At 45.9% G+C, this 11,938-nt stretch overlaps 1 protein-coding gene across 1 annotated transcript; it reads left to right on the top strand.

The window, feature by feature from the left end:
• Positions 1–243: 243 nt before the first annotated feature.
• Positions 244–10,991, top strand: LOC118990598 (histone-lysine N-methyltransferase PRDM9-like). The gene is made up of 6 exons (XM_037051280.1): positions 244–431; positions 4,432–4,538; positions 4,738–5,009; positions 5,418–5,485; positions 6,621–6,814; positions 8,931–10,991. The coding sequence occupies exons 1-6, from the start codon at positions 412–414 to the stop codon at positions 10,718–10,720; spliced, it is 2,451 nt and encodes an 816-aa protein (XP_036907175.1). The 5' UTR covers positions 244–411; the 3' UTR covers positions 10,721–10,991.
• The last annotated feature ends 947 nt before the right edge of the window (positions 10,992–11,938 follow it).

The following is an 11,938-nucleotide window of genomic DNA, read 5'->3' as shown; positions in this document are numbered from 1 at the left end:
GAACGGCCGGTACGGGCACCTGAAGAGGGACCCCCCAGCCCAGGCAGCGCGCAGGCGCTGGGCCCAGGGGCCTGGGGAGCCCGCCGGGCTGCGGGGCTGGCCCCAGCTCTGGCCCCGGCCCCGGCCCAGGCGGCTCCCTCCTGCGTGGACAACGATGGGGAATTTGCTCCTATGTCAGAGCAGGGCTGGCGCCGATGGTGCTGCGCTCACAACTCGCTGTAGACTCTCCCATCCCATCGGGGCCAGTCCCACGGGCTTCCTGGAGCTCGTTCCTCCTCCAATCTCTCTGCTTTCAGGACAAAGGTTTTGTCTCTCTCCAGGTCTCGGGGCCCCTCGACCAGCTTTCCTGTGTCACCACCCCAGGCAGGCCACCGAGCTCCAGGAGGAGGACCCTGCGGACGCTGATGAAGAATGGGCTCCAAGGCAGCGAGGTGAGGGGCAGGAGGAGGCAGAGCTGCCCTCCCGACACGGACCTGGTGTAGGTCAGGCTGCATCTCGGAACAGAACCAGGGGACAGGGCTTGCTTGTCCAGCGAACACGCAGGATGCAGAACAGTGTGTCGTACAGTGAGGGACTGTTCCTGTGAACTTCAAGTGTGCAACATAATCACGTATATTTATACATACGTTAATAAGCAGTAAATGTGTAAGAACACACAAGTGAATAAGAACTAATTCAGAATAGTTGTCATCACAAGAGAGGAAGGCAGGTCTGGCCGATGAGGAGTGTCCTCACACCTGGCTGCCGATGGCCTGCATGGAGACAAGGCGGGAACAGTATTAACATGGTGATGACGGGAGCTGGGGGGAGGGACAGGGTCGGAATTGGTTGATCACTGTATCATTTCCTGATGTCGACCAGGGTGCTCTTCTGTCCAGTATCATGAGTTTTCAGTTGGAGGGTCAGTCCACTTATGGATCTAGGGTTGAAACACAGCTGAAGTCAAGATGTGGTCTTTAACTTGACTGAAATTGTGTTTCTGTGGTCATCAGACTGTGGATGCCGACCAGAGTCTGATGATTAAGGAAGGCTGTGGATGGCCGGTATGTGCACAGGGAGGAGGACATCAGAGAAGAGGTGAGGGGGTCATGGTGCCCTTAGCCCAGACAAGGGCACCACTTAGCCCAGTTCAAATGAAGAAAATAGGACAGAGAAAGGGTTATGTTGAAGACATGGAGTTTCTGTGCACTTACTTTTATTACATTTTTGCCAGGAGAGCCCAATTTATTTAATAAATGTAATAGATGCTTTATGAACACAGGATGAAGCATTGATGACACTTTGTCTATATTTCTTATCATTCTAATGAAACTAGTAGATGGCCACAGTAGAATCCTAGGTCTTAATGATACCTCAGAAAACATTTTCCAATAATCCTTGGATTGTTCTTGGACTACTCTCATTCAGAATTCTGTGTCCTTAATAAGAATCTTCAGATTTTGGAAACATTTACCAACCAAAACACTGGTTTCTCTTCATCTTTCGGTGAACCCTTCTTGGGTGGCCTTCAGAAGGGAGCAGAGTAAACACCAGAAGGTGGATATTTCCCAAATCCTGTTGACAAGAACATTTTCCTCATAAGAATAGCAAAATGCAGAAAGTATCCTAGGAACTGCCACCTTCCTTTCCTGGTCTCTTCAACACATTGTCCAACGTTATCATTCTTTTTTAAAGATTTTATTTATCGGTTTTTTAGAGAGAGGGGAATGGAGGGAGAAAGAAAGGGGGAGAAACATGAATAGGTTGCCTCTCATACGCCCCTAAGTTGGGGACCTGGTCTATAGGCCAGGCATGTGCCCTGACTGGGAATGGAACTGCTGACCTTTCAGTCTGCAGGCCAGTGCTCAATCCACTGAGTCACACCAGCCAGGACTCATCATCATCGTAATAGTTAAGAACTACAGCAGCAATAGTAACTACCATTTGTTTCATTCTCACAATGTTTCAGACTTTAACAATTCTATGTGAATAAACTCACATTATAACCACCTGGTGAGGAAGGTACTATAACTGTCACCATTTGCAATGAGGAAAGTGAGCTTTCAGAGATATAGAAATGTTTGACTATATGTCTAAGATCACAGTATCAGTGGTAGTGCAGTCTAATCCATAATTTCTTCTCTAAAGTACTTACAAACTCATTAAAACTTCCATAGTTTTTCCCTAGCTAGCGTGACTCAGTTGGGTGTCATCCTGCAAAGCAAAAGATTACCAGTTTGATTCCTGGTTGGGGTGTGTGTGAGAAGTGACTGATCAATATTTCTCTCTCACATTGCTGTTTCTCTCTCTCTTTCTCCCTCCCTTCCCCTCTCTCAAAAAAAAATCGTTTTTTAATTAAAAAATAAACTCAGTTTTCTACAGTTTACATTGTTTTACACGTATGTCATTACATCATTCATCTGACTGACGGTTTCAACCAAAGTTCTCTGCTATACTGAAGTGAGAGATGCACTAAGACCCCCCCGAATAAGGACAGTGTACAGTGCATAGGCAGTTGGTGCAGTGGATGGCCCCAGATGAAGAAGAATGTAAAATGACCAAGATCACAACCTCCCATTCTAATCAAAGAAAGTGCCTCCCACCCCTGAGGAGCTTCAGGTTTCATGATTGAGGAACAACAAATAATAAAATGACTTAAGGACTTCATACAGATTACACACTCTTCCACAGAAACTTATCTGTCTGGAACTGATTTCAAATGCCCTTTCTTATAGGGTGAAATAACAGCTTCTTTGTCTGACCTCTAATGAGACCACTCTCATCCTGTTTAGAATCATTTATTCAGCCTGTCTCTCTCTATGTTCTGAGCTCTTTGACACCCTGGTCCATACCTAAGACTTCTCAGAGGTCACAGGCCGAGATCAGGGCTCCTCAGGGCCCCCAATGTTTGCTGGATGATTTCACAATTACAAATTAAATTAGAAGATGATCAATGAACGCGGATGGTAATTTCTGTGGGATTGAAATATGGAGAGAGCTGAGGGGTAAATTGATAGCACATTCGTGCTATATTACATAATTCACAATACTTTGTTGAATAGTATTTAATTGCATGTTCACTATAACATTAAAAACTAGTATGTTACAGATCAGGACACTAGCTACTAGTACAGCCTTATTCAAACAGTTGATGAGAACCAGGTAATCTAAGTACAAATATTCTTTCCAACATATTGCACATTTTATTTATTGTCTAGATATGTTTTTGCCAACTATTTATTCTCTACCCAATATCCTTCACTCTCAATATTACAGAGATAGTTGAAAGAAAAGAGCCATAAGGCATGGATTCTAATCTTGGATTCATTACCCACATTGGCCCTATCCCCTCCAATATTCATACTCCCTAGATATTTCCAAGGGTTGAATTTTTAAATACATGCAAGTGAAATATATGATAGCCCTGGCTGGTGTAGCTCGGTGGATTGAGCACGGGCCTGTGGACCAAAGTATCACGGTTCGATTTCCAATCAGGGCACATGCCTCGGTTGTAGGCCAGTTCCTGGCAGGGGGCTCACTAGAGGCAACCATACATTGATGTTTCTTTCCTTCTCTCCTTCCCTTCCCCTCTAAAGATAAATAAATAAAATCTTTTTAAAAAAAGAAATATATGATAGGCCTTAAAAATTAAATACATGTTATCTTTTAATATGCGACTCTTATGTTGAAGGAAACATCCAGGGTGCCATTAAGCAATAAATATAGTTTGAAGGAATTATCAGGAACAGCAAATTTGATGACTGCAAGTGACTCAGAGCATGCCTAGAAACCAGTGTACCCACCTGGAGAAACATGTGCCTTTGGAAAACACACTAGACAAAAATCGGATAAGAAAATAATTTGGAAACTTTAGTTCCTCTAAGTGCTACAGAAGGGCTGATAAGTATGACCTACGTCTGTGAGGTGGACTTTGAGTAGGCCTGCATTTACGCTGGGCTAAGCTGAGGCTGAAGTTACCACTGGAACTTTGGGCAAATCCTATAAATTTTCTGAGCTCCTAAATGCTAATGTGTAAAGTTAAGATAAGGAAACCACTCATATATTGTTTGAAAATGTTAAATTGAATTTAAAACAGGTGACACGCAAGTTGTCCAAAAAATCCATCTGTGATAATAGCAACCACACTTTATTGCTGTTGTGTGCCCAGGCCTTTACTCAATGCCTAATGCATTAAGTGCACTCAATAAACATTTTATGAATGATCAAAGGTTGGCAAGTTAAACCTGGTAATGGGAAGATGTAGAAACTAAAATTGAATCAGTCATCTGTAGTTAGTGTGGCGTCTTAGTTTTCTGAACCAATAGTTAACAGTAACATACCAGAGTATGCAAGAGGACAGGAAATAAATTGATGGGAGGAGATTGTATGTTATCTGACAAAATAGGAACTAACACTCGACCCCACCAACCTCGCTCACCTGCTCTTCTCCAGCTCAGAACTCAGGAGAAAAGAGATTGACGTGAAGATGTATAGCCTACAAGAAAGTGAGGACTGTGTGTACCAAGAGGTCAACGAGCCCCAGGATGATGACTACCTTTGTAAGTGACCCTCACTAAGAAGTATGTTAACATACAGTAATTTCAACTAGCCCTTTGGTCCCCAAATTATTCCTTTCCTCTAGTGACCTGGAATACAGGATTGAGCCTCAATGATGTGCATGTAGGACTCCCTCAGAAGCTCTTTGTGTCCAGGAACATGCACTATACCTTCCCTAACCCCTGTTGCTCTCGCCTCCAGATTGTGAGAAGTGTCAGAACTTCTTCATTGACAGCTGTGCTGTGCAAGGGCCCCCTACATTTGTAAAGGACCGTGCAGTGGAGAGGGGGCATCCCCACCGCTCAGCCCTCACCCTGCCCCCTGGGTTGAGAATTGGGCCATCCGGCATTCCTGAGGCTGGGCTTGGAGTGTGGAATGAGGCAGCTGATTTGCCTGTGGGTCTGCACTTTGGCCCTTATGAAGGACACATCACAGAAGATGAAGAGGCAGCCAAGAGCAGATACTCCTGGCTGGTGAGAACTATTTACCTCTTCCCCTGTCCTCTGGCTTCCCACATTCCTTCTGAGACTTGGAGGGACCTCACCTCTTATGTGCTAGACATGGAGGGGACAATATGGTTAACTCTGTGTACTGACTGGACTTTGCATGGACACAGAACTCCTGTTGAAGGATCAGAAGGTAAGTGGGAGCAAAGTGGTACAGACACAAAAGAGTGGCTCCTCCCTTGTGGGGCTCCTGCTCTGACTGGACAGGTAGAGTCGGGTGTGTAGGTGATGAGTAAGAAAAATATCATGTGGTCACAGCTGGCAGTTGAATCCCCATGCAGGCTGAATGAACTTTGATGACTGTGGAGTGAAATAATTCTAATAACCTTCCCACCAAAAAAATAAAAGGTCTTTAACTTCTTTTCTGAAACACAGATTGCCAAAGGGAGAAACTGCTATGAGTATGTGGATGGAAAGGACAGATCCTGGGCCAACTGGATGAGGTGAGGTCAACAGGTCTCTGGGTGCCAGAGGGGACTCTCATCCCCCAGGAGCCCATATATCTGTCCCTCTCATCATGCCTCCCTCAGTGGTCTCCCTTAATCCTTTTTCCCTCTTTTTCTCCATACAGTGTTCTTTCATTTCAGGGGACATTTAGGAAGAAAGTACAGCATATGTCCTCAAAATATAAAGGTCTCTACTAGACACAACATGGGCACTGGAAAGGTCCTTGAAGAGCCTAGATTCACCAGGGACACTGGATTGCACTTTAATTTATCAAATGAACATTAATTAAGCACTTACCATGTTCCAGTTTAAGTGAAGGAATACATTACTTAAACAGATCACACAACCCATGTCCTTATGAAGGACTTCTTGCAGACAGACATAAAACAATTGCTTTTAGAAACATTTAACTATAATTTCCAAGAAGTGCACAGTGTCAAGATAGCACACACCAAGGATTGCCTAAACCTGTGAGGGCAGCAAACCATCCCAGCCTCACTTCTAACTAGAGCTGGGCTTCTGAGGCCTGCAAAGGAATGGTCATGGGACCCTTTCCTGAGAGGAGCTCTCTTTTATCAGGGATAACTATGTGAATCAACTATTATTGTTCTGTTTTATTTTACTAAGACAAAAAGACCTCCAATTTTCTATGGTAATCTTGGGCAGGCAAGTGAATGTTACTCTAAATAAAGTGTATGGGGAGTGGAGAAAAGCCTCTCAAGAGAAAACAGATGTGGGCTGAGTACTGGATAACTAGTGAGCTAATTCAGAAGCAGAGCCCTAGATCAAGCACCAGGTTCTGTGGTGTGAGACAACTTGATTTAGAGTTTGTAGAAGCCAGAGATCACTGGATATTATGGCCAATCATGGTGGAGGTTAAGGCTAGAACTGGGTGTTAAATAATAGTATTAGGCAGGATAAACACTGCAAGCAGGACTTGGAGGTAAGAATTCACATGACATGCTGACAGACATTCAGACACTGAACAAAGATTCCCCGGGAGCATTAGGGACAGTGGGCAACACCAGAGCCTGAGGGCCTTAAGAATCAGTGAGGAGCTGGACATGGATGTAGCAGGAACTGAGAATTCATCACTGTGGTTTTCTTTCCCTTCATCTGCCTCAATCTCAGGTATGTGAACTGTGCCCGGTATCATGAAGAACAGAACCTGGTCGCCTTTCAATACCACAGGCAGATTTTCTACCGAACCTGCCGGGTCATCAGGCCGGGCTATGAGCTGCTGGTCTGGTACGGGGAAGAGTATGGCCAAGAGCTGGGCAGCAAGTGGGGCAGCAAGTGGAAGCGAGAGCTCAAGGCCAGAAGAGGTGGGTACCACTGTTCTTCAAAACAGAAAGAAAGAATTCTCCATAGAAATATTCATGATCCAACTCTTAAGTACAGTAAAATTGATTCTAGTCGGTAAAGTTTCAAATCACATGATTCAGTGATTTCATATGCCTTTGACTCAGGCAAAATTTTTATAACTTGTATTTTTAAAATATTTTGTAGCCCTGGCTGGTGTAGCTCAGTGGATTGAGCTCAGGCCTGCGAACCACACGATCAGGGTTTAATTCCCAGTCAGGGCACATGCCTGGGTTGCAGGCCAGTTCTCAGCAGGAGACTCACTAGAGGTAACCATACATTGATCATTCTCTCCTTCCCTTCCCCTCTAAAGATAAATAAAATCTAAATATATATATATACTTTTTAAATATTTTGTGCACAAAATACACAACCACATATAGGGCTGAAAGACTGAGAGGCAAAAAAGAAAAGTTTTCAAGCACTAACCAGTTCTCCAATAAGGCAGTTTTTCTGACAGTTTCATAGTTGTTTCTTCTTAATGTTCATCCATACTCTTCTAAATAAAACATTTTTGTTTGTCGGCATTCGTTATTTTTTAAAGATTTTGTCCTGGCTAGTGTGCTTCCGAGGATGGAGCGCCAGCCTGTGGACTAAAGGGTCACCAGTTTGATTCCCAGCTGGGGCACATGCCTGGGTTTTGAGCCAGGTCCCCAGTAGGGGGCCAGTGAGAGGCAACCACACATTGATGTTTCTCTCCCTCTCCTTCCCTTCCCCCTTTTCTGAAAATAAATAAACACATAAATCAAATCTTTTCAAACAAGATTTTATTTATTTTTACAGAGAGTGGAAATGAAGGAGAAAGAAAAATCAATGAGCAAGGAAAACATTAACCGGTTGTCTATGGCACACTCCCAACTGGCCCACAACCCTGGCATGTGCCCTGACTGGAATCGAACTTGTAACTTTTTAGTTTTCAGACAACACCCAACCCACCAAGCCACACCATTCAGGCAGGGCACATTCGTTCATCATTTCACTGAATTGTTATGAGATCCTACTCTGGTGCACAGCATCCAGGGACCTGGAAATACGGGTTAACGTGAGGTTCAGAATCACTGCTCTTGAGGAGCTGACAGGTGAAGGAGGAAACCCAGGCACGAGGTTGCGTGTGCATAACACTCCACAGTGGTTAGTGCTCTGGAGAAAACTAATTCAGGATAAATGCCTAGAAATCAGTGTGAGGGGTGAGGTACGCTGTGGCAGGTCGTCCCAAAAGGGCTCCTCAGGAGGTTACGTTTACAAAAATACCTGCGGGCAGAGAATCCCAGGCAGAGGGAGTGGCTAGTGCAGGGAAGAAAATGGATGCAGTGTTGAATTCACTGAGGGTCACTCAGGTCTCGTCTCAGCACAGAGGGTAAGAACAGAGATCAGACAGATGCTCAGCAGCCCAGAGATGCAGTGGCGATGATCCGAGTTGAGACACTGGGGACTTTCATGAGTGAAAGTGTGCAGTTGTCAGCTGTAGAGTGGTGTGTTCTCTGTTCTGATTATGCTTTGTTAATTTTTAGTGAGGAATCCCCTCCTATTAATTCATCTCCAAGTGAGAGAGCATGGTGGCCTGGCCAGAGAGGAACAGGAGTCAGGCGTGTAAGAAATGTGGTTGAAATATTTTGAAACAAATCTAACTGTATTTGAAATGGGCTAACACTGAATGAGATGAAGCATAAATATTTGGTGTGAGGCTTGAGGAAGAACATTTCATTTTTTACTATTTTGGAAAACTGAGAGAAGCAATCCCTAGTTGGGGCCTGTGGTTTTCCTCTGCAACATGACTTAGAAGATACCTACAGGTGGGAAAGATCACTGCAGCTCCATCCACACAGGGACTGAAATGGCCTCTTGTGATCCTCAAAAGGGCAATATTAGAAAAGACCCCTGATGTGGGGTTTCTCGATTTCTGAAGAAGATACACTGCATCAAAATAGGAAAATAGTCGGCAAGTGGACACTGTGGGAGACAGAGGTTGTGTTGTCACCACAGTGAGAAGGATTCATGGGACAGGTCTTACCAGGAGACAAATTGTGCGGCCCAGGCATTCTCATCAACATCTGCCCTGACCAAACCTTTCTCTTTCAGCGGAACCAAAGCCAGAGGTGCACCCATGGCCCTCCTGCTCTCTGGCCTTCTCCAGTCAGAACTTCCTCAGCCAACACCTGAAGCTCAATCATCCCTCTCAGATTCTCCCGGGGACATCTGCAAGAAAACAGCTCCAAGCAGAGGAACCCTGTCCAGAGGATCAGAATCAGCAGCAGCAACATACTAATACACACAACTGGGATGGTAAAACTAAAGGTCAAGAGGTCAAAGAAAGGTCCAAACCTTTGCTTAAAAGGATCAGTCAGAGGAGAATCTCAAGACCCTTTTCCCAACCGGCCAAAGAAAGAATGACGAGCTCTAGTGAGTATGAGAGAATGATGGAGGAAGAGCCCCGTAGAGGCCAGAAAGACAGTACAGAGGACACAGGCAAGTTCTTTGTGAAAATAGGAATGTCAAGAATTACAACAATCAAGCATGGAGGGTATTGGCAAGGCTTCACTGATAGGTTACATCTCATCAGAGGCCAGAGGACACACTCAGGGGAGAAGCCCTTTATCTGCAGGGAGTGTGGGAGAGGCTTTACACAGAAGTCAGTTCTTGTCACACACCAGAGGACACATTCAGGGGAGAAGCCCTATGTCTGCAGGGAGTGTGGGAGAGGCTTTACCTGGCAGTCAAATCTCATCAGACACCAGAAGACACACACTGGGGAGAAGCCCTATGTTTGCAGGGAGTGTGAGCAAGGCTTTACATGCAAGTCAAATCTCACCACACACCAGAGGACGCACACAGGGGAGAAACCCTATGTCTGCAGGGAGTGTGGGAGAGGCTTTACGTACAGGTCAGTTCTCACCGCACACCAGAGGATACATTCAGGGGAGAAGCCCTATGTCTGCAGGGAGTGTGGGAGAGGCTTTACACAGAAGTCAGTTCTCATCCCACACCAGAGGACACATTCAGGGGAGAAACCCTATGTCTGCAGGGAGTGTGGGAGAGGATTTACATCCATGTCAGGTTTCATCAGACACCAGAGGACACACTCAGGGGAGAAACCGTATATCTGCAGGGAGTGTGGGAGAGGCTTTGCCTGGAAGTCAAATCTCGTCAGACACCAGAGGACACACTCTGGGGAGAAGCCCTACGTCTGCAGGGAGTGTGGGAGAGGCTTTACATCCAACTCAGATCTCATGAAACACCAGTGGACATACTCAGGGGAGAAACCCTATGTCTGCAGGGAGTGTGGGAAAAGCTTTACCTGGAAGTCAGTCCTCGTTGAACACCAGAGGACACATTCAGGGGAGAAGCCCTATGTCTGCAGGGAGTGTGGGAGACGCTTTACAGGCAAGTCAAATCTCATCGCACACCAGAGGACACACTCAGGGGAGAAGCCCTATGTCTGCAGGGAGTGTGGGAGAGGCTTTACATTCATGTCAAGTTTCATCAGACACCAGAGGACACACACAGGGGAGAAACCCTATGTCTGCAGGGAGTGTGGGAGAGGCTTTACACAGAGGTCAGTTCTCATCCCACACCAGAGAACACATTCAGGGGAGAAGCCCTATGTCTGCAGGGAGTGCGGGAGAGGCTTTACCTGGAAGTCAAATCTCATCACACACCAGAGGACACACTCAGGGGAGAAACCGTATGTCTGCAGGGAGTGTGGGAGAGGCTTTACACAGCAGTCACATCTCACCACACACCAGGGGACACACTCTGGGGAGAAGCCCTATGTTTGCAGGGATTGCAGGCGAGGCTTTACAAAGAAGTCATATCTCATCGCACACCAGAGGACACACTGGGGAGAAGCCCTACGTTTGCAGGTGGAGTGAGTGAGTCATTAGCATTAAGTCACATATCAATAGCCATAGGAAGTCTACAGCCTCTTACTCTCCCCAAGATTGTAATTAGTAGAGAAGGACCTGGTTAAACAAACCCTCCACTTTCATGACAAGACATGAAATGGACAAACAGCTCCATGGTGATATGGGGATGTCAGCACCAAACTCGTTCATGGTTTTTTGACCTATACTAAAATGTTTTGTCTCCATACACATCCTTCATTTTCCCCATCACTGAAAGCAGAGGGTTCCTGAAGAGCCATAAAGAACTGGTACTCTCAGCCACAGAAATTCAACTCCTGCAAATGTGTAAATCTGGAGTCTGTCTACTCTGGTTACTGCCCAGAGAGGGATTTGAGACAGACTCACTCTGGAAATGAATTCCCAGACTCCTGGAAAGGGGGCCATTTCTCATAACCCTAAACGTACCCCTCCTTCCTTGGCTTCCCTTGGCTCTTCTAGTTTCCTACAATCTCAGGAGTCTCAGAGGTGAAAGAGAGGGAGACATGTATGCTTGTGCATGGACATGAGCTGCTCAGTCTAGGCACTTGGTCTTCCTCACTCTCCTTGCTGCCTTTTCAGGGTCAGCATTTCCTGGTGCACAGCATACAGATTCCAGACCAGTCCATAGTGGGTGTGAGTCTCAGCTTCTGTCTACCTTCTTAGTCTGTACAATAGAAATGGGAACTCCAGCCTTTCAGTTTGACATTCAAACTGGAGTCAGCACAGACAGAATCTGGCAAGAGATCGCAGGCCCCACTGAACAGCCTTCAGTGCCCATGTCTTCCTGGTCTTTAGTGGTGGACAAAGGAAGATTAGGACAGGGGTGTTTAACCAAATTCAGAATTTGAGTAGACCCCACTGCTTTCCCCACAGACTGAGCTGCCCCGAGAAGGAAGCATGAGGTTGGGGATGTGCCTCCCTCCTGATCACACCCTCTCACTGAGCCTGGGCATCGTCAGAGCCTCCTCAGCACAGGCAGGTGGTACTGAGAGTAACCTGTGACACAAGACCCTCACCCACCCCTTGCTGAGAACTGACACTAAAACAGCATATGCCTGCACTGGGGTGTTAGGATAGATGGTGAGCCAGGGCAGGGAGGGTGAGGAAGACATGTGTCACCCACTAACTCAGCAGTCCTGAGTCTGGTCCAGTTCTATTGCCAGGTGTTCCAGTATCACAAGAAACACCATGCTAAGATGTTCAAAT

The sequence above is a fragment of the Sturnira hondurensis genome, unplaced genomic scaffold (assembly GCF_014824575.4).
Source record: "Sturnira hondurensis isolate 20B ecotype Veracruz unplaced genomic scaffold, ASM1482457v3 Scaffold0007208, whole genome shotgun sequence".
NCBI lineage: Eukaryota > Metazoa > Chordata > Mammalia > Chiroptera > Phyllostomidae > Sturnira > Sturnira hondurensis.
Note: the sequence above shows the minus strand (reverse complement) of the source record. Positions and strands in the feature narration are given on the sequence as shown.